This window comes from Camelus bactrianus, chromosome 9 (genome assembly GCF_048773025.1).
Source record: "Camelus bactrianus isolate YW-2024 breed Bactrian camel chromosome 9, ASM4877302v1, whole genome shotgun sequence".
Lineage (NCBI taxonomy): Eukaryota > Metazoa > Chordata > Mammalia > Artiodactyla > Camelidae > Camelus > Camelus bactrianus.
This window is the reverse complement of record NC_133547.1, coordinates 15,913,321-15,940,090: the sequence shown is the minus strand read 5'-3', so window position 1 is coordinate 15,940,090 and position 26,770 is coordinate 15,913,321. Positions and strand designations below refer to the sequence as shown.

At 37.2% G+C, this 26,770-nt stretch overlaps 1 protein-coding gene across 1 annotated transcript; it reads left to right on the top strand.

Moving 5' to 3' along the window:
• Positions 1-118: 118 nt before the first annotated feature.
• On the top strand, positions 119-26,133 carry PDCD2L (programmed cell death 2 like). The gene is made up of 7 exons (XM_010950054.3): positions 119-276; positions 389-555; positions 685-745; positions 2,547-2,920; positions 3,850-3,960; positions 15,394-15,542; positions 25,955-26,133. Exons 1-7 carry the CDS (start codon positions 169-171, stop codon positions 26,083-26,085), a joined length of 1,101 nt encoding a protein of 366 aa, XP_010948356.2. The 5' UTR covers positions 119-168; the 3' UTR covers positions 26,086-26,133.
• Positions 26,134-26,770: the final 637 nt, after the last annotated feature.

Genomic DNA, 26,770 nt, shown 5'->3' with positions numbered 1-26,770 from the left:
ACAAAATTTCTGGGACTCCTGGATTTTGACCATAAGGCTCGGAACCGCATTCCCGGAAACCACCTGAAGGGGGCGGGGCCGCCTCGCATGTGTAGCGGTGCTCGTGCGCAGAAAGGCGCACCATCTCGGCTGCCATAGTTCGCTTCGTCACGTGGGTGTCCCGTCGTTATGGCGGCCGTCGGGAAGACAGTGCTACTCGGGCTTCGAGACGCCGCAGTGCGCGGCCGCCCTAAGGGGCCCGGCGCCTGGACCGCGAGCAAGCTGGGCGGCGTTCCGGTGAGGTGGGGCGCCGGAGCTGGGGGTCGTCGGGTGCTGATGGGCTACGGGGTGAGGGAGTGGGCGAGGTGCCGGGACAGAGTCAGGGTCCGAGCGCCTCCTCTGCCCTCAGGACGCCCTGCCCGCCGTGGCAGCGCCGAGGCCAGTGTGTGAACTTTGCCGGCAGCCGCTGGTGCTGGTCGTGCAGGTGTACTGCCCGCTGGAAGGCTCCCCGTTTCATCGGCTTGTGCACGTGTTCGCTTGCCCCCGCCCCGGGTGCGGTAGCGGCGGGGCGCGCAGGTAGGCGGGGAAGTCCTGGAGCAGCCCTGGAGGGTTTGTGCCCAGTGGGCAGGGCGCACCGGGAGGGGCTGGCCAGCGGGGTGGCAGTCGGGGATGGAGCCCTCACCGCAGCTTTTCTTTACTGTGAAGTTGGAAGGTGTTCCGCTCCCAGTGCCTGCAGATGCGGGAGACAGAGACGCAGGACGCTCAGGTAAAGTGGTTGTGACTGTCACATTATGATTTGTTGTAATTTGAGGGTACCTTCCAGAATCTCGTTTAAGACAAACTTTAGGCTTTGTTCTTTGAAGTACGTTGGAATGATTTTTGCTCTTTTTTAACCAAAAAATACTATTTCCTTAAAGTCTTGTTAGATGTTTTAATATACACTGAAGATATGGTTGTACATAGCTTACTGATTTTTCTGTTTTGGAAAAAGTATGGGTGTGCAAACATACATGGTTATGTATGTGTGTGTTTATAGTAAATATAATATGTATATAACGTGCATTTAATAAGGCAAAACTTGAATTTATTGAATTAAAAAAATCGGCAAGTTGGTAGCTACAAAACAAAATTCAGCCTCCCTTTGCTAGTAAATGTCTCTTTATGTATACAGAGTTCTTAATGTGTGCCAAGCATAGTACTAGTAATATTATAGAGTCCAAACTCGTTCTGCTCGCTGCAGGACTGGCCAGTAAATCGGGAGATGAGGTGTTGGGGCAAGGAATAGCGACTTTATTCAGAAAGCCGGCAGACGGAGAAGGTGGCAGATGAGTGTCCTGGAGAACCATCTTACTCAAGTCAGAATTAAGGCTCCTTTAGTACTAAAAAGGTTGGTTGTTGCAAACTTCTTGGTGTAGGAATTCTTTGTTCTTAGCAGCTGTCCACTTGGGTCAGGTCATGGCGCCCCTGCAACAAAACAAATGTTATTTTCCATTCTGCAACTTGTTATCTTTATATAAGTGCAAAAGTGTTAATATTCTTAAAGGTCAGAGCCTTGAGAATAGGCTCTCCTGTATATTTCAAGCTATAGGCAACATTCTTTTACAGAAGGTACAGAGCTAGCAAGACTAAGCCTAGAAAACAGGGCACAGGGTTAAAGCCAAAGAAACAGATCTAATATGGAGTCAGATCTGTTCTTTTCTATTACAGTAGTACTGGTAATAAAAAGATGAAGAGGGTAGTGTCTGCCTGTTTTGTCAGTGTTCAACTGCAGATATTAGAAAAACACACTTGACTTTTTTTGGGGGGGGGTAATTAGGTTTATTTATTTATTTATTTTAATGGAAGTACTGGTGGTTGAACCCAGGACCACATGCATGCTAAGCACACTCTCTACCACTGAGCTACACCCTCCCCCACTCCCCTGCACTTTGACTTTTTAAAGCTGAGACAGACTTAAAAATTGGGTTTTTACTAACTTACTGAATAGGCTAGAGGTGGTGACTCCAGGAATAACCTCCAGAACCACATGTTACCTCTCTTGCAGTCAGGAAACTGAGATGTGTTCTGGTGAACTGAAGCTGCCCTTGTCAGAACTGTTGATTTTAGAACCTTGCTGTGTCTCCATCTACAGACGGGCTGCCTTTTGCTTCATAGCCCCTCTTTCCAGTTCACTCTGTCTCAAGTTTGTGTCTCTCTCTAGTGGACCGGGTTAGTGGACTCCTTGATCATATCTAGAACCCTAGCTGCTTAGGAGTCTGGGAAATGTAGTTCTTCCCTACCAGCTTCTGTGGTCCATGAAGCACAACTGAAAGAGGCGTTGAAGAAACCACCGTGCTACATCTGCCACAGCGTCCCTGAAAAGGAAACACAATATTTTTCTCCTCCAATGTGCTTTTGAGTAAATGGGGTCCAGGAAGTTGAATCAGAGTGTGCCAGAAGGGGAGGGGCTGGTGTCAAGCTCCTGCCCCCCCTCCCCCCAGAAGGTGAAGGGATGGGTGGCTGAAGCCAAGGGAATAGGTGAGATCACCCAAGTGTGTTTGAATCTCATTCACTGGATATTTTTCCAGAAAGAGGAAAATGGCCTCACAGCTGAGAACTGGTGTGAAGGTGCAGATGACTGGGGAAGTGACAGTGAGGAGGCACCTTCATCGCAGCTTACCTTGGATTTTGGAAATGATTCCAGCAGCGCCAAAGAGAAAGACTGGACTGCTCAGCTCCAAGACCTCTGCCTGCAGGATGCTGTCCGCGGTGCTGCTCCTCCTGTGCCCCCTGGGGAAGGGGTGGCCTTGCCTCCTGGGCTGCCGCAGTTCCCGCCCTACTACATCTGTGTGGTAGATGAGGATGATTACAGGGACTCTTTCAGTCTGGATCATGCTCACAGCCTTCTGAGGGACTATCAGCAGAGGGAAGGAATTGATATGAAACAGTTGCTTTCCCCAAGGTGAGAGGTTCAGAGGTGACTTGATCAGGAACCCACCACAGTAGGTACCCTTTGGTTTTACCTAGTACTTGGGGAAACTTTTTCAGGCTGAACTTGTGTGTGTAGGTCCTTTCTGCTTCACTCGTCTTGGATGAGAACGGGAGACAGAGACAAGGGGGTCTTATCAGCCACCCTTGAGTTAGCTTGGAAACACTTTATTTAGAAGGACCCTCAAGAAAATGAACAAACGGAAGTTAGGGATGCCAAGTACTTACAGAAGATGTGTTTACTATCCAACTTTTCTGTTTTTAAATGTATAGCAGAGACAAGTGAGTTGCAAAAAGGCCATTTGTTTGTTGACTCTTGGACGTGGCTCAAGAACTGGCCTAGGACTTTGGAGACCCTCCTAGAGCCTGAATTCTCCCCTGTAAAATGGGAGTGATACTGATAACTGTGTCATGTATCTCTTCAGGTGGTTTTTGGAGTCAAGTGAGAATAGGTCTTGAAAGGCTTTATAAACCAAAGCCCTCTAAAGAAGTAAGAGTAATCCCTTTGCTATTAAAATAGATTTACAACAGGGTATTTGGAGAGATGACCTGAGCTGTTTCACTTGTAAGCTTTTTCAGAATAGTGTTGGAGTGCATGAAGACATGTTGGTGTTTGAAAATAATCAATAATGGAGAAAGAAATGGAGAGGGTCAGTGGGCATAATGACTTTTAAAATTGCAAGTAATTATCCAGAGTTGAAAATGGCTAGGAAGCAGGGCTTGGAAGAAGGGTTGACAGGGGGTTACTGTTTTATATTATAAAGTATTACATTTTTAATATTTTTGATATTTGAATTGTGTGCATGTATTACTTTGGTAAAGTTTTTAGAAATCATCATTTCTTCTAAATACTGTAATTCTCTTGGATATAGACACTCAGGTGTTTTCTGCTTCTCTTCTTAGTCTTTCTGGTGATGGTGATGAAAAATACGAGAAGACCGTAATTAAAAGTGGAGATAAGGTGTTTTACAAATTCATGAAGAGAATTGCTGTTTGTCAGGAGCAGATTTTGAGGTAAAGGCACATTTTCTTTAAATACTAATGTATGTCAGTTTAGAAAATACAGGATAATATAATGAACAAACCAAAATCTACAATATTCCCCAAACTGAAAAGCTAAGATTTTAGTGTATTAAGTGTATTTTTTTATGCATTTGGATGCATGTGTGAAGTAGGTATTGTGTATTTTTAAAAAACATAGTTGGGGTCATAGAATACTTAAATTATAAAAAAAAAGTTCAGTAAAAATTTATTGGTATTGAGGGTTTTCCTGTATATTAAAATTTTTTCATAATGTTTTTCTGCTTTTTTTAATTTAAATTTTCAGTAAGTAATACATTCATAAGGCTCAAAAACAAATATATTCATATGCATATATGTATAAATACAGTGAAATAATTCCTTCCCTACTGTTCAGATTTACCCAGGTAACCGCTGTTGTTAGTTTCCTATGTGTGCGTACAGTTTCTTTATGCATGTCGAAGCAAATATGATTACCTTTCTTTTTTTTACACAAAAGGGGGCATTCTAGAAACATTCTGTGTCTTGCTTTTTTAACTACACTATATCTAGGGGTACATTGAGAACTTTGTTTTAAAAAAAAAAAGCTTTATAGTACTGTGATCTCTTGTCCATTTTACTTGTTGAGGAATTTTTTTTTCCGGGGAGGGGCAGAAAATTAGGTTTATCTCTTTTTTTATTTTCAGAGGAGGTACTGGGGATTGAACCCAGGACCTCATGCATGCTAAGCATGCTCGCTACTACTTGAGCTATATCCTCTCCCCTTGTTGATGAATATTTAATGTTTCCAGACTTTTGCTGTTATAAGTTATGCTACCCAGCAGCCTTGTACCCATGTCATTTTGCACGTGTGCAGGTACATCTGTAGGACACATTTCCTGAAGTGGCAGTTAAGCAAGTGGGTGCCAGGGGAGTGATACGATCACGCTGAGATTAGAGAACAGGAATCCAGGTGAGAGATGGTGAAAGGGTTTGGATCAAGGCAGAGGATATAGGAAGGAGGGGACACATGTGTGAGATATTTGTATAATGGCAGGTCTTGGTGACCCTTGCATATGAGAGTAAAAGATTGGGAGGAAACAAAAGTGGTTTTGAGGTTCTGGCCTGTAACGTTGAAGGAGTGTTGATGCTACTCTGGAGATGGGGGTTTAGGAGGCTGTTATCCAGAGTGTGGGGGGGTCTTGATTTTTTTTGGACTACAGAGTGTGTCCTTGTCAGTTTGATTTACCTTTGTAATTAATCTTTGTTATAATAGTTTTGATTTTATTTCCCCTGTGCATTTTACTTTACAAGTTTTGTATACTGAAGGCATAAAACTTTGTAATAACAAGTGCCTATAGGGTATTGAATCAGAGATCTTGGAAGTTCAAGACCTGGGTCTTCCATTTCTAGTTGTGGTCTGTGGGCGAGTCACCTTTGTTAATCTCAGTGCCTCACCCCTACAATGAACATGATGATACAATTATTTATTTTGTAGGATCCCTATGAGAATTAAATGAGGTGGTGATGAAAATACTCTGTAAAGCATACATAAATACTCACTGTTTGAAATCCACTTTGCTACATCGTGGGGAAGCAGAGATCTGTCAGGATCTCTTAGTATTGGCATATTTATGGATTCTTCATATGATCTTAGGACAGTGTATAACTCTCTTACAAAGCACTGTGCTCATATATAGTAAGTACTTCACTGAGTATTTGGCGGAGCTGGCATCTTTCCGCACAAGGGAGAGATGAAAAGAACCTTAGTTTTGGCCTTAGAAGACTGGGCTTTGAGCAGATGACTTTACCTTTATTTCTTTTCTGTAAAACGGGCCAAGGGCTTAATACCTACAGAATGTTTGGGAAGATTTACAGAATGTTTGGGAGGATTCAGTGAGCATATTCATTCATCCAACAAATATTTATTGAGTCTATCTGGATGCCAGGCAGTGTTACAGATGTGCAGATACAGCAGGAAGTGACACAAAGTTTGTGTTTTTATAGATTTTACCTTCTAATGAGGGAGGTTAAAAATAAACAGATGTATTGTATGAGTTCTACAAGTGATAAATGAAGAATAAAACAGAGCTATTTTAAGTAAGATGTCAGGGAGGCCTCAGAGGAAATGACATACCCAGCAGATTACAGTGTATAAAAATAGTGACATAGGGAAAACTTGGAAAAATGGGTCCACATAAAGTGGGCATAGTAAAATCAAATGGTCTTTCTCCCCTAAAACCTGGCTCAATGAATATAAAAGGTAAAAGTCAGCCAAAAATAAAACTAAAAAAAAAAAACAGATATTAAAAAGAAAATCCCTTCCATTAGCATGAAATTATTACAGGGGCTTAATACCCTAAAACTCAAAAAGTGGCAGCCCAGGATGTAATATCACTAAATGTCTAATACAATTCTGGGTGCCTCACGTATCTTTATTTATTCATGTAATTAATTTACTCTTCACAGAGAAAGGTACAAAAATTTCTGGTATGGTTTAGTTTGAGTTCTAACAATACAGCTTTCTTCTCTCACCTCTTCAAAATGTACTGCTTAGTCCACAAAATCCTGAGAATTGTAGTAATAATCTTGAATCTAGAAAGAAGCAAATAGAATAATCTGCATCTTCTGATATCAGGATGTTGGCCAAAGAACTGGGCGTGAGGGGGTGATGTTGTGCAGGGAATTGGGAATTGCCTCTCTGAAGCAAAAGTTGCTGGGTTCCGTGATGAGTTACATAATGATAAGAAAGTCAAGGGCAGTTTCTCCCCCGTTAGAATGGAATCTCTCCCAACATGTAAGACATTTCATGCTATCTCAGAAATAAAAGCAAAGACTAGGTGTTTCAGTAGATTGCATCTAGCCTTAGCAGAACTGTATCCCTACCTCAGTTCCCTGTCTTTTACCACCTACAGAAAAGTAGAGACAATGAAAAATAGGCTTGGAGAAGGGGAAAGGAACAGACGTTGGGTATGAGATTGATAGGAAATCGATAAGAAACCCCACACACCGTTTTGGAGCAAATAGGTGGTCTAAACAGAGTTGCCCCCTTTAGGCATGAGCTAGATGAAAAGTGGCACGTCACCCACGTAGTCATACTGTGGGCAGTAAAAATAAAGAAATGAATAGTGCATGCAAAAATGAGCCGAAAACACAATCTGAGGAACACATAATTCACGGCAGATTTTTTAAGATACAGAAGAACTTCGTAAGAAAATTCATTCAGGAAAATCCAAGAGCTCAAAGGTGAGAAAAATAAAGTAGTTATGAGAAGACAAGGGAAACTGATTTCCTGAAGAAGCTAAGCCACACATTACATACCTAATAAACTTAGAAATAAGGAACATACTAGACTTGGCTAAAAATCACAGTACTGATGTAGTGAAAAGAGTTGCAGTGATTTAGTGAATGCAGAAAAAAAGACAGTGCAATCAGAGAGAAGGTAATGTGAAAGAAGGTGGTATCTTTGGAAGCTTGATAAACATAGTTACTATAAGGATAATTGGTGTCCAAAATAGAGATTCCCAACAAATGAATCAAAAATAGTACTCAAAGATGAAATGGGAGATTTCTCCCCAAATAAATAAGAACTAAATCTAAATATTAAAGCACGTTGTGTGTAAGAGTGGTTGAAGTGAGAAACCTAGGTTGGTGATGGTTTTAAAAATATTGTCAGTCTTTTAAATTTTTGCTGTCATTTTGGTAGGTAGTTGTGGTATTTCATCGTGGTTTCCGTTTTCATTTTCCTCATAACTAATGATGTTGGGCATCTTATATCTGCTTATTCAGCATCTGTGTATCTTCTGTAGTGAAGTGTGGGTTCTTAAACAGCTTTATTTTGGTACAGTTTACATACAAAAAACTGCCCGTATTTAAAGTGTACACTTTGCTAAGTTTTGACATATGTGTTCACCCATGAAACCATTGCCACAATCAAGGTAATAAACATCTGTCACCCCCTAGAAGTTTTCTCATACTACTTCGTCTCTCTCTTGCCCTGTCCCAAGTCTCTCACTCAACCCCATGCAACGGCTGATCTTTTTGTCATTACATCTTAGTACATTTTCTATAAATTTATATAAATGAATTCACGCAGGATAATAGTTTTTTGTAGGGGCAGGTGCCTGGTTTCTTTCACTCAGCATAATTTCAAGATTCATCCTTGTTGCTTGTATCATGTATTTTTACTGTTGTGTAATACTCTCTTGTATGGATATACCACAGTTTGTTTATCCTTTTAATGGATATTTGTGTTATTGCCTGTTCTGGGCTATTGTAAATAAGCTTCTATAAACATTAATTTGTTGTGTATATTAGTATAAGTCTTTGTATGGACATATACTTTCATTTCTCTCAGGTAAATATCTAGGACTGAAATGGTTGGATCTTACGCTATATGTATATTTAACTTTTTAAAAAACAGCCAAAGTTTTTTCCAGAGTGGTTATACCATTTACATTCCTTTCAGCAGTGTGTAAGAATTCTGGTTCCTCCACATCCTTGCCAATACTTGGTATGGTCAGTGTTTTCATTTCAGCCATTCTAGAAGATGTATAGTAATAGCATTTCCTTGTGGTTTTAATTCGTTTTTTTCCCTAATGACTAGTGATGTTGAACATCTTGTTTTCCATCTATATTCTCTAAACTTTGGGAAAGTGTCAGTTCACATCTTTTGCCCATATTTTTGTTGTTGCTTATCTTTTTGTTATTGAGTTACAGGAATTCTTCATATGTTCAGGATATGAGTCCTTTTTGAGATATATACATTTCACATATTTTCTCCCTGTTTGTGGCTCTCCTTTCATTTTATTCATAGGGTCTTTTGAAGAGAGTTTTAAATTTTGATCAAGTCCAGCTTGACAGTTTTGGGGTTTTTTTTGATGGTTTACACTTTTTATTTCCTAAGAAATTTCTACTTGACCCAAGGTAACAAGGGATTTTTCCTGTGCTTTCCTGGAGAAGATTTTTGTTTTATTTCTTACATTTAGGTCTGTGATCCAATTTGAGTTAATTTTTGTACATATCATTTTTTTTCCATGTGAATATCCGATTGTTGCACCAGTTTTTATTTTTTAAGACTGATGACTTTTGTCTTATTTCGTATCAAGTACTGACTGAAGAGTGTTAAAACCTCTGACTGTGATTATGGATATATCATTTTTCTCTTTTCAGTTCTATCAAATTTTGTCTCGTGCATTTTGATGATGTTTTAAGATGTATGCATTTGTAGGATTCTTATATTTATCTGATGAATTGATGCTATTATAACACATTCTATTTCTGATGATATTCCTTCCTTGTCTTTTGTCTGATATTAATATAGTCACACTAGCTTTCTATTTTTTGTGTATATGTAAGGCATCTGTATGTCTTTGTATGTTTGATTTTTTTACCCTTTTACTTTCAACCTTTTCTTACTTTCAATATAAAGTGTTGGTTTTTTTTTTAATAATCAACTTATTTAAACAAAACAAAAAGTTCACCCATTTCTCCCAACCCCGCCCCCCAGCCCCCATCTCTGGTAACCATGGAATTGTTCTCTGTGTGTATGAGCTTGGGGGTTTTTTTGTTTGTTTTTGTTTTTTTAAGATCCCATATATAAGAGAGATCACACTGTATTTGTCTTTCTTTGTCTGACTTACTTCATTTAGCATAGTGCCCTTGAGATCCATCAATGTTGCCACAAATTATGAAATTTCACTCTTTTAATGGCTGAGTAATATTCCTGTGTGTGTGTGTGTGTGTGTGTGTGTGTGTGTGTGTGTGTGTATACACATCTACATCTCACAATTTCTTTTCCTATTTACCCATCAGTGGACACTTAGGTTGTTTCCATATTTTGGCTACTGTAAATAATCCTGCTGTGAACCTGGAAGTACATATATCTTTTTGAGTTAGTGTTTTCATTTCCTTTGGTAAATACCCAGAAATGGAATTGCTGGATCATTTTTAATTCTTTGAGAATGCTACATACCACTTTCCGTAGTGGCTGCACTGTTTATGTTCCCACCGACAGTGCACAAGGGTCACCTTTTTTCCACATCCTCAACGACACTTATCTTTTTGATAATAGCCATTCTCACAGGTGTGAAGTGATATCTAAAGTGTGTTTCTTAAACAACTTGATATATACAGTCATCCTCAGTATCCACAAGAGCTTGGTTCCAGAAGTCCCCACATACCAAAATACACGGAAGCTCGAGTTTTATATAAAGTGGTGTGTAGTGTAGTGAATACAGTTGGCTTGCTCTTGGTATCAGGGTTTTGTGTCTGTGAATTCAACTAACTGTGGATCTATCCAAGGAATGTTTGTATCCATGGAAGCGAAATCCACAGATATGGAGGGCCAACTGTACAGGTCTTGCCCCCACCTTTTTTCTTTTCTTTTTTTAATCCAGGCTGTTTGCTTTTTACGTGTAGTGTTTTGTTCATTTAATGTAGTTATTGGTGGTGTTAGGTTAATTTTATCATTCCAGCATTCTTCTCTCTCTCTCTTTTTTTAATTTTGTTCCTTTTTTCTGTTTTGGTTAACCTTCTTTTCAGTGAATTGAGTATTTTTAGTTTACAGTTTTAGCTCCTTTCTTGACTTTCAGTTATAGCTCTGTTGCCTTTTTAGTGTTTGTGCCTTAGTGACTGTAATGTGCATCTCTGACTTACCTGCAATGTCAGAGATGTACATTCACATATAGTTGTCTACTTTATGAATTAAGAACTATGGCACAGATTCCCATTTACCTTCCCCCTGCCCTTTTTTTTATTATCCTGTTTTTGTTTATTTTACCTACATATATTCTTTATAGTCCATAATATACTATTATTTTTGCTCAGTAGTTTTTAAGGAAAAGAAATATATGTTGATCCTTGAACAGTGTGGGAGTTAGGGGCATCAACATTCCCCGTGGCACATTAGAAAATCCACTTATAACTTTATAACTTTTTTTTCCTGCATATAACCTTTGACTCCCCCAGAACCTAACTGCTAATAGCCCACTGTTGACCAGAAGCCTTACCAATAACACAAGCAATTGATTAACACATATTTTGTATATTATATATATTATATACTTTATTCTTACAATAAAGTAAATTAGAGAAAAGAAAATGTTACTGAGAAAATTATAAAAATATACATTTACTGTATTGTACTGTATTTATCGATACCTGCAAGATGAATTGTTTACAAGATGAATTGTCAGTACCTACATCAATATTGTCTTAGATGATGAGTCAAAACACTGTAGTTTGTTATACTTATTACCAACGCTAGACATCAAAAGTGAAGAGAGAATGTGAAAAAGAAACTCATGTTTATTTACAGGTATAATGATTATGTGCATTGATAATGAAGAAGCAGCAATATGATTGCTTTATGATAGCCTATTGTAATAGATTGCTTCATGGTAGCCCGGCCTATGCACTAATGAATGAAGATTCTTTATGGCACATATCATTACAGTCACATTCATTCATAATATAGTATTGGAAACATTGTTACATTTTTTTTAAAAAACCCACTTACCTTGATGATAGGCTTACTTCAAGAGACAGAGCCATACTGTATGGTAATGTGATTCTTTGAAAGCAAAGTTATAAAACAGTAAAAAAAAAAAAAAAACACTAACATTATTAATTTTATATTAAATATTACTCACGTTATGCCTGTGTAAGGATAGGCCATCCACTTCAGTACAAACCTTGCACATGATGGTCTACGTAATAAAATACTTAGGCGATGATGATGATAATGATGCAAAGACATCTCATACAGTCTTGCTGTACAGTTACTAGATTTTCACGTGAAGACATACACATACAGCTAATATGTTTATTATTATTTATTCATTAATAAGTTTACTATTAATCATAAGTTTGTAAACTAAGTAAGTTTGTTAACTGTATGGCATGATGACTGTTTCTGTTCATTAAGTGGAAGTGGATCATCATAGAGGTCTTCATCCTCGTCTTGGTGCTGAGTAGCCCGAGGAGGAAGTGGGGTCGGTCTTGCTGCCTCAGGAGTGGCAGAGGCTGAAGAGGTAGAGGAGAGGGAAGGGGAGCAGGAAAGCCAGGCACACTCACTGTAACTTTATGGAAATACATAATAATTTCTGTCTGACTTTTTTGCTTTTTTATTTCTCTAAAAATGTTTCTGTATGGTACCAATCCTTCTTCCACCCTTTGCTTCAGTTTCAGTGCCCATATCATAGAAGGGTCCATGTCGCAGAAGAAGTCAAAAGCAGTCTTGAATAATCAGAACCCTTCTGCCAGATTGTCTGATGCCAGTTTATTTTCAGGCACTGCTTCTTCTGCATCTTCATCGTCTGGCACTGGCTCTTGAATTTCTCCATGATCCATATCTTGAAACCCTTCACCCCCGACATTTTTTCTGTTTCCACAATCTCTTTTATGATGTCCTTGTTTGGCTCTGTCATAAATCCTTTGAAGTCATGCGCAACTTCTGGACAGCTTCTTCAGCAGGAATTTATAATTTTGAACTTAATGGCTTTCACGTCCTTTCCTATAACACTGGTGTTATTGTCAATGCTGTAATATTCCAGACTTTTATGATGTTCGCTCCATTACGGTTTCCTTCCACAGCCTTGACAATCCTTTTCATAAGGTGCTGTGTGTAATGAGCCTAAAAGGCCCTCCTGACCCCCCTGATCTAGAGGCTGAATAGAGATGACATATTTGGAGACAAGAGGACCACTGTAACACTTTGGTGGTGAACTTTATAGGGTTCAAGGTGGCTCAGGGATTTTCCAATGCCAAAAGAACTTAAAAAGGCAGTCCCTTACTGGAAAGGTGCTTCTGACTTCAGGGACAAAGCAGTGATGGAACCAATCCAGAAAAAGGATTCTCATTGTCCAGGCCTTTCTGTACAACCTGAAGACTGGCAGCTGGTGTTTATCTTTTCCCTTCGAGGCTTGGGGGTTAGCAGCTTTATGGATAAAGAGCAGTCCTGATCATAAACCTGACTGCATTTGCACACAACAGTAGTGTTAGCCTGTTCCTTTCTGCCTCAAATCCTGGTGCTCACATCTCTTCCTTACTAATAAATGTTTCATATTACATTAATATGTAATGTTTCATATAATATTAATATTACATATTAATACGTAATAATTAATTATTAATAAGAAATGTCCTCTGTGGCATTTTTCCTTCCAGAATAGGGCATTTTCATCTGCATTAAAAAGCCTGTTGGGGCAGGTATACTTTCTCTGCAGTGATTTTCTTAATAGCATCTGGGAGTCATCTGCTGCCTCTTGGTCAGGAGAAGCTGCTTCTCCTATTATCTTGACGTTTTTAAAGCCGAACCTCTTTCTAAAATTATCAAACTGCCCTTTACTGGCATTACATTTTCCAGCTTTAGATCCTTCACTTTCCTTTTGCTTTAAGTTGTTATGTAATGACTTTGCTTTTTCTTAAATCGTACTGAGTGTATAAAAACGCCTTTCTTAAAGCAGTCCTGCACTCACATAAAAGCTGCATTTTCAATATGACATAAAAAGGTATTTCACAACAAGTACAAGGTTTTCATGCCTGCTGGTGTCGCTGCAGCAATGACTTCATAAACAACCTTTTTGTTTTTTTTTCATAATGGTCCTTAGACTGAATTCATTTATCTTGAAATGGTGGGCAACTGCAGCTCCAGACCTCAGTCTATGGCACATACCCAGTAATTCAACGTTTTCTTGTAATGTCATGACTTTTCTCTGTTCTTGGGAGCACTTTAAGCATTACTAGCGGCATTTCGTATGGATCCCATGGTGTTTTTCAGGGTTTACGGTATTGCACTAAACATGATGAAAATTATGCTAGATCCTCAAGAGATCACTTTTTACTGCGATACGCAGTTTACTAGAGAGATGAACTGCTCCTGCGGGTATGATTAGCACCACATGGTGCTCTAGGCTGATGCCAGGAATACTTGAGCTCACCACTTAGCAGCAGGAGGTAGCTACAGAATTATTACAGTAGTATAGTGCAGTACGATTTAACATTGCATCTTTGTTTACATTTCTCTCGGCTGTGAGTAGTGCTATGTACAGTGTAAGTTTTTGTAAATTTTAACTTTATAGTAGATACGTATTTTTTATTTTAGTAAATGATAAAATAGACTAGTAGCTACATATATTTTATGCATTCATGTCATACTTGTTCTTAATTTTTAAAATATTTCTAAGCTACACGGTTTGCGAGGTTTTTCAAATCATTGCAAATCTCCAAAATATTTTCCAATTTTTTTTATTATTTTGGGGAAAGGTAATTAGGTTTTTGGGGGGATTTTTTTTGGTGGAGGTACTGGGGATTGAACCCAGGACCTATGTGTATGCTAGGTATACACTATACCACTGAGCTATATACCCTCCCCACAATTTTTTGTAATTGAAAAAAAAAAATCCACACGTAAATGGATCTGTGCAGTTCAAATCTGTGTTAAGGGGCAACAGTATATAAAATAAAGTAAAAATGATTTTCAGGAGTCCTTTTATATTTATCTACTTGTTTTCCATTTTAGTACTCATTTCATGCAGATCTGAGCTTCTGTCTTGTATTTCCCTTAGCCTGAAGAGCTTTTAATTTTATTTTTGAAGTGATTTGTTGGAGACAATCTCTCAGGTTTTGTCCATTTAAAAATGTGTTTATTGATATTTCTGTTAATAGATATTTTCATTGGATATAAAATTTATTTTTTACTTTTTTTCTTTCAATACTAAAAAGATTTGGTCCATTGTCTTCTTGCCTTTACTGTTTCTGTTTGCAGTTAGACGTAATTCGTATTGTTCTTCTGTCTGTAATATGTGTGCGGTGTGTGTGTGTGTGTTTTTTTTCTTTTTTTTTTTTTTTTTTACTATTATATACTTTAGCATGTGTGTTTTAATTTTCCTGCTTGGAATGTGCTTAGCTTTTGGATTTGTGGGGTTTTTCTTTTAGTTTTCATTTTTTTTTGTTTTGTTTAGGATGTTTGTTTTCCTCAAATTCATAACTTTTTTGTTGTCATTGCCAGCTTGCTATTAGTTTTACTGAAGTTCTTTATTTCAGCTAAACCTTTTTCATTTGTAGCATTTCTGTTTTGTTCTCTTTTAGTTTCCACTTCTGTGCTAAATTCCTCATCTGTTTGTACTTGTCTGCTTTTCCACTTGATTCTTTCACGTGTTTCTTATTGGTGTTTTGAAGTCTGTCTGATAATTCCATCGTCTTGTCTGTGGATCTCCTTGTATTCACTTTTTTTATGGGTCAGTTTTTTCTGGTTTTTGCATATCTAATAATTTGCTGTGATTACAGCCTTGCTGCTAGTTTCCGGGCCTTTAGAATTTCTTTGCTCACCAGTTTTGCTCCAGATACTATGCAAGAAAGAAACAAAGTTTGCAAAGCGTGATCTTAGATGTTGGAATGTAACTTGTATGTGGCCCTGATTCAGGATTCTTTGTTTTCTTGCCCTAGGTATTCCTGGAGTGGAGAACCACTTTTTTTGACCTGCCCTACATCAGAAGTCACTGAGCCCCCAGCCTGTAGCCACTGTGGCGTCCGAAGGATATTTGAGTTTCAGCTTATGCCAGCACTGGTCAGCATGCTTAGAAGTGCTAATTTAGGTAATAAGCTCTTTATTAATTTGAGTTTGTGGGTTTCTGGCAGGAATATAAATTTTTTTTAGTATGAAAGACTTATTTCATTTTTGTTTACTTATAAAGTATAAGCATATTACAGAAAATCTGGGAAATTATAAAATTATTTTATGAAAATTTATAATCCAGCCAATCTAATACAAACAGGATACTTTTGGTTGAATGAAGGCCAGGCTATTTTCTGTCCTTAATTTTAATTTTCATCACAGTATTATGTAATCAAAAATTATTATTCTTTAAAAAGTAGCTTTTCATTATTCTAATTATCATTTTATTATAATTATATCATCTTTGTTTTTAGAGTTTTTTAAAGAAAAGTAAAAAGTTTTTATAAGAAAAGTAATACGTGTTGTGGTGTAAGATTCAAGGAGTACAGAAGTATATGCAGTGAGAAGTAAAGGCCTTCCCAATGTCATTTACTAGAGGGAACTTTTTTTTTCCATGGTGAGTTTCTTCTTCTGTACTTTCCTCTAAACATATTCTGTGCATACACATGCACATGAATATGTATGTAAAACATTTTTTGGGCAAAGAATTTGCATACTGTTCTATAGCCTTTATTTTTCCTTTTTCATATAATGGGGAACTTTTTCCATGTTAATAATATATTAGAATTTTTTGCAAACAGCTTTACTGAGATGTAATTGACATATAACAAAGTATATTTAAATTGTACAGACTCCTAAGTATTGACAAATGAATACACATGAAATAATCACTACCAGAAAGTAATGAATATGTCCATCACTCTTGGACATTTCCTCAAGTCCCTTTGCACCCTTTTTTTCCCCTCCTTTGGGTCCTGTTTTCCCCCCTTCTACTAACCCCTGATCTACTTTGTCATTATAGATTAGTTTTCATTTTCTAGAAATTTTATAAATTTTTTCATTTTTATTTTTTGAAGTTTTCTTTTTTGGTATATATATATTTTGTTGAAGTAGTTTACAATGTGTCGATTTCTGGTGTACAGCATAATGCTTCAGTTATACATGAACATGCATATATTTGTTTTCATATTCTTTTTCACAAGTTACTACAAGATATGGAATATAGTTCCCTGCAGTATTCTTTTAATGTCTTAGTCTGGCTTTGGTGTCAGGATAACGCTAGCCTTATAAAATGAATTAGTAAGTATTTCCTTCTCTTCAATTTTTGGGGAGACTTTAAGAAGAATTTGTGTTTATTCTTTAAGTGTTTTGTAACATTGACTATTTAAACCATCTGGTCCTTGGCTTTTTTTTATTGGGAGGTTTTTGATTATTGATTCGATCTCCTTACTATAGGTCTGTTGAAATTTTCTGTTTCTTTTTGAGTCAGTTTTGGTAGATTCTGTGTTTGTAGGAGTTGGTCCGTTTCATTTAGGTTGTTCAGCTTGTTGGTATACAACTGTTCACAGCATTCACTTACAGTCTTTTTTATTTCCATAAAATTAGTCGTAATGTTCCTACTTTCATTTCTGGTTTTAGTAATTTGAGTCTTCTCTGTTTTTTCCTTAGTCATTCTAGCTCAGAATTTGTCAATTTTGTTGATTTTTATAAAGAACAAACTTCTTGTTTTGTGGATTTTTCTCTATTTTTTTATTCTCCATCTAAAAAAATCTCTGTTCTAGCCTTTATTTTTTCCTTTCTTTTGCGTTCTTTAGGGGTTGGTCTTCTCTTTCTGGTTCCTTAAAGTATAACTGTTAAGGTCATTGATTTGACATCTTTGTTTGTTTTTAATGTATGTGTTTACATCTGTCAGTTTTCTTCTTGGCACTGCTTCCACTGTGTCTCATATAAGGTTTGGGGTTTTTTGTTTTGTTTTGTTTTGTTTTTTTCATTTGTCTCAAGCTACTGTCTAATTTCCCTTGTGATACCTTTTTTGATCCGTTGGTTGTTTAAAAATGTTTTAATTTCCACCTATTTGTGAATTTTCCAGTTTTCCTCCTGTTACTGATTTCTAATTTAGTTTCATTGTGAAAAGAAAAGATACTTTGTATAAGTCAGTCTTTTTTCAATGTATCAAGGCTTTTTTGCCTACCATATGGCTATCCTAGAGATGTTCCATGTGCATTGAAACGCATGTGTTAAGTGGAGTGTTCTCTGTGTGTCTGTGTCTGTTAGTTCTAATTGATAGATAGCATTGTAAAACCCTCCTTTTCCTTACTGACAACTTCTGGGTTTATTTATTATTATAAGTGTGTTATTGAAGTCAACTATTATTGTAGCACTATTTTTCCCTTTAAGTCTGTCAATTTTTGCTTCATATATTTTGGATCTCTGCAGGTAGAAGTTTATATGTTTATAATTGTATCTTCTTGCCCTATTGACCTTTTATCAACATGTAATGTCCCTGTTTGTCTCTTGTTACCATTTTCTAAAATTTGAAGTATATTTTATCTACTGATAAGCTAGCCACCCCAGCTCTCTTTTGGTTACTGTTTACCCGAAATATCTTTTTCTATCCTTTTGCTTTCATCCTCTTTATATCCCAGTATCTAAAGAGAGTTTCTAATAGTGTATAGATGAATCTTTGTTTTGCTTTGTTTTGTTTTATTTTTTAAGAGCCTATTTTTTTAGAGCAGTTTCAGGTTTACAACAGAATTAAGCAGAAAATACAGAGTCCCCATAGCCCTCCCCACCCACACTAATATACTCCCCTACCCTCAACATCCCTCATCAGTGTGGCATATTTGGTACAATTGATGAACCAACGTGGGCATGTTATTATCAACCAAAGTCTATAGTTTACATTAGGGTTCACTCTTGATATACATTCTGAGTTTTGACAAATGCATAATGACATGTAGCCACCACTATAGTATCATATAGAATAATTTCATTGCCCTAAAAATCCCTTGTGCTCCATCTTTTCATCCCTCCCTCCCTCCCTTTCCCCAAACACCTGGAACCATGACATTTTTATTGTTACTGTAGCTGTGCCTTTTCCAGGATGTCATTTGGTTGGAATTGTAGTTTGTAGTCTTTTCAGACTGGCTTCTTTTATTTAGTAATACGTCTTTTAAGTTTCTTCCATGTCTTTCATTGTTTGATAGCTTTTTTTTTTTCACTGCACATATATTTTTAATTTACATATATGTACTGTTCATTGTTTCTAAGAACATTTAGTGCTTTACCTTTTTAAATTTACATAGTTATCAAAGGAATAAAGCCAACCACAAAATAAAAATTAACTCAAGAGTATACATACACCTTGCTGTTATCAGCAACATTATTTATAATTGCCAAGATACGGAAGCATCCTAAGGGCACATCAGTAGTTGGATAGATAATGAAGATGCAGCATGCATATATGTAATGGAATACAACTCACCCTGAAAAATCAGCTGATAACCTTATGGGAGCTCCCTTGTATGTTATTTGTTGCTTTTCTCTTGCTAATTTTAATATTTTCTCCTTATCATTAATTGTTGTCAATTTGATGACTGTGTGCCTTGGTGTGTTCCGCTTTGGGTTGATCCTGTGTGGTACTCTCTGCGCTTCCTGGACTTGGGTGTCCCAGTGCTTTTTTTTTTTTGATAGGAAAGTTTGATCCACTTACATTTAATGTCATTACTGATAAAGGATTGACTTCTGCCATTTAGCTATTTTCTATATTTCTTAGAATATTTTTGTTCCTCACTTCCTCCATTACTGGCTTTTTTTTGTATTTAGGTAATTTTTGGTAGTATACCATTTAGGTTCCCTTCTTTCAATTTTTGTTTATTTTTTAGTTACTCACTTAGTGGTTACTTTGGAGATTACAATTAACATCTTAAAATTTTAGCAATCTAGTTTAAATAATACCAACTTTCTTTCAATAGTATACAAACACTTCTGCTTCTATATACATCTCTCTTCTTCCTTTATATTGTTATCACAGATTTTATCTTTATACCTTATCTGTCTATTGACATAGTCATAATTATTAGTTTATGCATTTACTTTTTAAATCATATAGGAGAAAAGATACAAACTAAGCCAGAAGTACAGTAAAGCTGTCTTTATGAAATTACCTTTACTAGTGTTTTTTATTTTTTTTCTTGTCTTTGAGTTACTACGTGGGGTCCTCTAATTTCAACTTGGAGAACTCCTTTTAGCATTTCTTATAGGGCGCATCTACTGGTAATAAACTTCCTCGGAATTTAAAAAAAATCTGGTAATACCTTTTGTTTTTAATCTGATAATACCTTAATTCTTCTTCATTTTTGAAGGATCATCTTGACAGATACACAATTCTTGATTTACAGTCATTCTTTAAGGACTTCACATGTGTCATCCCACTACCTCCTAGCTTTCATGGTTTCTGAGAAATCAGCTGTTAAATCTTATTGAAGATATCTTGTACATAACTAGTTCTATCTTGCTGCTTTCAAAATTACCTTTTTGTCTTTGGAATTTAATAGTTTGTCAGTTTAACATTTGACTGTAATGTGTCTGGTACGGATCCCTTTGAGTTTTTCCTGCTTGAAGTTTGTTGCGCTTCTTGGATATGGGGGTGGGAGCTAGTTGCTAACTGAACAAGGAAAATCTCTAAAATTTACCAGTGCCTTAATCAAGCTCTTACCTGGATGATGAAGTGTTTGATTAGACTCCAGAGTTCTAAAATGGATCGTTTCAGATAGTTCTGCCAGCTCAGTAGTTGCTTTAGCGGAAGGTCAGTTTCCTGGAGCTTCCCACTCTGCCATCTTCCTTGACGTTACTCCCACAACTGATGTTTTCATACCCATCTTTGCCTTGCGACTGCTCTGTTGGCTATTTTATTGCTTGTATCGGGTTTCAGACATAGGCAGTCGTATCACGTGGGAATGAAGACAGTTTTATTTCTTCTTTTCCTTAGCTGACTGTCTTTTATTTTTTTATATTTTTGCCTTATTGCACTGACTAAAACCTCTAACACAGTATTGAATATAAATATGAGCGCAAACATCCTTGTCATATTTCTGATCGTAGAAGTAATCAGTCTTTAATGATTAAGTTGTTTTAAAATGTTCTTAAACATTATGAAGAAGTTCCTATCTATTCCTTTTTTCTTTTTGCATTCTTTTTAATAGGGTATATAAGTATTATTATCTAAGTCATGTTAGCAGATTACTAAAGTACTGCCTGGTAGGTCTCTACCAGTTTATGTTGCCATCAGCCACATAGGAGAGTGGTGATTTCTCAGCATCTTTGGCAGTCCCCGGTATAAAATTTTGGAAGAGCTTTGCAAATATTATTGTTAAAAATGTTATTTTGTAACCTAGCAGTTCTACCCAAGAGAACTGAACACATATGTACACCAAAACCTGTACATAAGTGCTCGTATCGGAATTATTCGTAATACCCAAGAAGTAGAAATAACTCAAATGTTCATCAGCTAATCAGTGCACAGAAAAAATGTGGTATCTCCATGGAGTGTTATTCTGCCATAAAAAGTAATGAAGTGCTACATGATACACACCACAACATGGTTGTACCTTGAAAACATACTAAGTGAAAGAAGTCAGACACAACAAGCTATAAACTACTATGATTCCATTTATGTGAAATACCCAAGATAGGCAAATCCATTGAAACAGAAAGTAGATTAGTGTTTGCCAGGGTCTGGAGTCAGGGGACAATGGGGAGTGACTGCTAATGGGTATAGGCTTGAGGTATCTTTTTGGAGTGACCAAAATGTTCTGGAATTAGGTAGTGAGATGTTTGTATAACTATGTGAATAAACTAAAAACCACTGAATTGTGTACTTTAAAATGGTAAATTTTATGGCATGTGAATTATTTGTCAATTAAGAAAAACACCGTGTAAGCAGTTGCACAAACTCATAATGCCTTCGGTGATCCTTTTATAAGAACAACAGGAGTCACAATTATGACAACAAAGCAATAATTATAACAGTTTGGTTCAATGGAGGTAATTAAGCCAACTTAAATGAACATTCATACTTTAAGGAAAAACCGTTAGTTTTGTTTTGCCCTCTTACTGTATTAATTAACCTGCAATTTTTCCTGTTGCATATATTTTTTAAACCAGAATTTCTACTAGTAATATTCACATGAATCCTATGAGCCCTTACTTTTTGAGACCTTCATATTTTCCTTGCTGATTTATTTATTCTACATCTTCCTTGTTTGTTGCTTTTTTTTAAACTATCTTTGTTTTGTGTTAGGTTTTCACAATTCAAAACTTTATGGGGTTCTCTCAGTCTTTATTGTTGTTAATTTTCTTTTTATTAATTTTTTTAATTAATGGAGGTACCGAGGATTGAACCCAGGACTCTCCTGCATGCTAAGCATGCACTCTACCACTGAGCTATACCCTCCCCACTCCTTTCTTTTTAAAATTCTAAGTTAAAAAGTCCATCTTCTAGAAGTCCATCTTCTAGAAGTCCATCTTCTATGATATGCCTTTTTTTAACATATAAATCTTTACTCCGTGTAAATTCCGTACCTGGCAAGCAGCTCCCCACAACCTCTAGTAACTACTACTTTACTTCTGGTTTCTATAAATTTGATGACTCCAGGTACTTCATATAAATAGGATCACAGTGTCTGTCCTTTTTTTACTGTCTTGTTTCATTTAGCGTAGTGTCCTTAGGATTAATCCATGGTAGCAGGTGTTAGAATTTCCTTCCTTTGTAAGGCTGTTTATCCATTCATTTGTTGATGGACACTTGGGTTGCTTCTACCTCTTGGCTATTGTGAATGGTACTGCTCTAAACATGATGTGCAAATATCTCTCTAAGATCCTGCTTTCACTTCTTGGCTACCCAGAAGTAGAATTCCTGGGTCATACGGTAATTCTATTTTTAATTTTTTGAAAAACCACCAAACTGTTTGCCATAGTGGCTGCACCATTTTATATTCCCAATCAACAGTGCTCAAGGGTTCCAATTTCTCCATATCCTCCCCAACACTCATTTTCTATTTTTTTTAATAGTACCCATCCTAATGGGTGTGAGATGGTATCTCGTGGTTTTGATTTGCATTTCTCTAATGATTAGTTGTGTTGAGCGTCTTTTCATATAAATGGCTTGTTAACCACTTACGTATCATTTTAGGAGAAATGTCTACTCAAGTCCTTTGTTTATTTCTTAATCAGGTTGTTTGGGGATTTTTTGTTGAGTTGTAGGAGCTCTTTATATATTGTAGACACTGATCCTTTATCAGATATGATTTGCAAATATTTTCTCCCATTCCATAGATTAACTTTTCACTGTTGATTGTGTGCTGTGATGCACATAAGTTTTTAATTTTGATATAGTCTATTTTGTCCATTTTTACTTTTGTTGCCTGTGCTTTTGGTGTCATATCCAGAAAATCCTTACCATGTACTTCTTTTAAAAAAAGAAATCATCCAGTAATGTGCACTGATCTTAAGTGTACAGTTTGATGAATTTATGTATATACATATACATATATATATGTGTGTGTATATATATATACACACACACACACACACACACACATACACACTCTTGTAATCACCTCCCAGATTAAGACAGGGAGTGTTTCCAGTGTCCCAGTGGCCCCTTGTGCCCTCTTCCTAGTCAGTAGGCCCCTCCCTCTCCAAGGTCATCACTTTTCTCGTCTCTGTTCCCATATGAATTTTGCCTGTTCTGGAACTTCACACAAATGCAGTCATACAGCGTGTGACTGCTGGATCCTTCTGTTTATCATTGTGTCTTTGTCAATTTTATCTTTTAACCGCTAGCTTAAATTTTAGTTTGGCTGTTACGTTTTTATTTTTCAAAAGCTCTACCTTGTTATTTGAAGTTTTTTCATACCACCTTTTTTTTGTCTTATGAGTTCAGTATCTTCTTTTATATACTTTTATAACACTTTTGAGAAGTGTTCTATTTTTTAAGTTTTCACTTGGTACCTGCATTGTCTAATTCCTGCAATTTACCTTTTTTTCTCTGCTTGTTTTGATCCCTGAATTTTCTGTTGGAGATTTTCTGTAAATATCGGGTAAACCTTGGAAATCACGGTTATTAACACATTGGTAAGGATGATTCCAGTTATCATTCTTGACATAAATCAGAAAGTTGTATATAGAGATGGATGACTAGGAAAAAAAATTTTTTTAAAGGGAAAATTTTAATAATACTAATTAAAATATTAGAACAAATGTATGCAAATTTAACATGAGGAAAATTAAGCGTAAGTGAAGCAGTTGCTAGACTTTGTGTAACGGGTTCTTCATGCAAGGAGCCTTAGTTTCTAAAAGATCCTGTGAAATTAAGAGAATTATATTCATTCCATATTTCAATTTTAGTTAGTATGCATTTGGCTCCTTACTATGCTAGACGAGGAAATGTATACCCTACTCCACCTCCAAATAGTTTAGTATCATTTCTGCTTTATCACAGTTTATAAGTCTGTATTCTGTAACCATGATTCTGTTTAGCCTGTGAATTCTTTATTTTGATTATTTCTCTACTAGCTGGATTCTATCAAATAACAGCCTCAAGGTGGGCTCAGAGGTGCTGTTCTTGCTTCAGAATGAGTGTGCTAGTCTGCCTTTAAATTTGAAGGACAACTTAAGTATTAAGTTCTTAAGCCCCACTTTCTTTCTTCAGAACCTTGTAGACCCCTGTGCTGTCATCTTCTGGCAGTGAGAGCCCCGCTGTCCCTTTTATTTGACTGTTTTCTGTCATCTCCTGTGGCCAGGTCTTCCTGGGAAGTACATTTTTGTGAAAATCTCTGAGATCTTTCATTATTATATAGATACCTTTTGGCATTGACCGTGCTTTGTAGAAGTCTGAGCGTGAACTGATTTCCCCTCTTTGTAATTAACCATTTGTGTTAAGATGCTGGTAGGATTTTCTTTATTCATGAAGTCTAGTCACTGAACTAACATGTGTTTTGCTGCTCCATTGCTCTATAATCCTTTTATCATGGGACAAGATGGGTCTTTGAACCTGCATGTCTAGTTTTTCTTCCTTTTTGTTTCTGAATATATCTTTTCTACTGAATTTGTAGCTTTTCTACACTAGTTGCTTTGGTCCTCTTTCGCCTCTCAAATCCAAGCTAATAACATCTCCCTTCCCCTCTGCATTCACTGAGATTCTCTCAAGCCTTTCCTTCTACAATTAGGTTTCAACTAGGTTTCACCTGTTTTTCTGTTTCTTGTTTTTTATTAGCTGTATAATGGGGCTGTTTTGACCTCCGTACGTCTTCCCCTCCTCACGCCCCCAGCAGTGGTGGGTCTCCAGGCTCACGTGGCGCTGGAGATAATACGCAGCTACGTGGTATCTTCTTCCATCTGTTCCCTTGCACCTCCTTTCCTCTCATGCTGGTTACTGGTACTGAGTTCCATGCCCTCTGCAAACTGCCCATTGCACAGTCTAGTTGGGAATTACCTCAAATTCACCAGGTTATTTCTCCCAAATCAGCTCTGTTTTGGCTTTTTTGTATTGTCTTTGATGATTTTCTTCCCATTATCTGTGCTGCATTTTTTTAAAAGTATTTTTCCTTTGCTGCTCTAAACCAGTTGCCCAGCTCATCCTGCTGACTTGTTTTCCTGTTGTGATATCAACTGGCATTCTTGTTGCTCATGTTCTTTTGCTGCCTTTCTTCCTGGCTCCATCCACTGATAAATTTCTATAAATTCTTAGGATGTATTTTCTACTTTCTGTATCCTTTCTTAGAGATAGTGTGTTCTGTTAGTGCAACATGTTTTAAAATAATCTTCAATATCAGATAGTCTAGACAATTGTAATGAAGGCTTATTGAGATTTTTGTTTATTTTTAAAGTATGTGTGCCTGATAAATCTGTTTTTCGCCATCAGTGGTCACTTACTGTAGGAAATACTGCAACTGTATTGTGACTGAAAACTAGTGAGCACTGTCTTTGCTCTAAGTAATTATTTTTTAAACTTGTAAGGTACAAATCACTCCCTGTAGCGATACCAGTGATTCTAATATTGAGCCATCTTTCTCCTTCCTTTTTATTGTCTCTTTTTTTATTTTTTGGAGGGGTGGGTAATTAGTTTGGTTGATCAGTTGATTTGATTATTTGTTAATGGAGGTACTGGGGATTGAACCCAGCACCTTGTGCTTGATAATAAGCATGTGCTCTACCACTGAGCTCTACCCTCCCCTCCTTTTCTATTATCTTCTAATTGCTTAACCTCTTTCTTTAACAGTGAACACTTAAGATGTGCCAGGCTCTGTTCTAAGTATCTTACATCTATTAGCCTTTTTACTCCTCCTTGCAACAGTCTTTATCATCATGAGCAATTAAGTCATTATTACATAGTGGTAAAATCACTTGCTCAAGGGGTAGAGCTGGGATTTGAACTCAAGCAGTCTAGTTCCAGACTGTGGGCTCTACCCACTAAGCAAACTTTAAATATTGAGTATCTCTCATAATACTTTCTCATTGCTGAAATCCTGAATATGTTGTATTTTTCAGGCCTTTCTGTGGAATTTGGAACCATTCTAATATACACATGTGAGAAGAGTTGCTGGCCTCAAAATCATCAGACTCCCATGGAAGAATTTTGTATCATACAAGAAGATCCAGATGAATTATTATTTAAGTAGCATATTTCCTTTTATTTATAGAAATTAAAACACATTTTAATGTTTAAATTGTGTTTTTACATTGTTTTGACTCACACTTTATTAGCTCTTATTTCTAAGTGTTGCCCTTTTTGCTTTTGGGCACCCATGATGGGTCTGGAGCCAGGACTTAGAACCTTCTGACTGTGGCCTGTCTCCACAGTGGCAGCTCGGAACGTGGCTGCTCTGTAACCCAGAGGGCAGGTCATCCTACGTGAGCAGCCTGGTGGGCCTTCTAGGAGGGAGAGCAGCTGGAGAGCCCAGAGCAGCAGCCAGTCACCTATTACCCCTGCTGCCTCTGCATTCACAGCACCTTTGCTGTCCCTGGATGCTGTTGGAGCAAACTACTGGACCTGCTCCAGCTGCTTGAGGCTCCTGCCCTGTGACATGAGCTGTTCAGACCTGCCTCATGTTCTCCTGCCCCGAGCTTCCCACCCTCATCCACTCCCATCTTCTGCCCCTAGTGCATCACAGGAAGGGGGCCCTTTCTCTGTTCTGGACATTGTTCCTCCTGTCTACCTCTCCAGTGTCCCCTTTCTCCATTTAGTTTTTGTGTTATCAGCTGCTTCCTTTCTGCTACCCTTTGACAGCAGCGTGAATGTGCTCCCACCAGCTGTGTACACACCTGCTGTTTGCCTCATCGATGAGGAAACTGGGTATTAACATG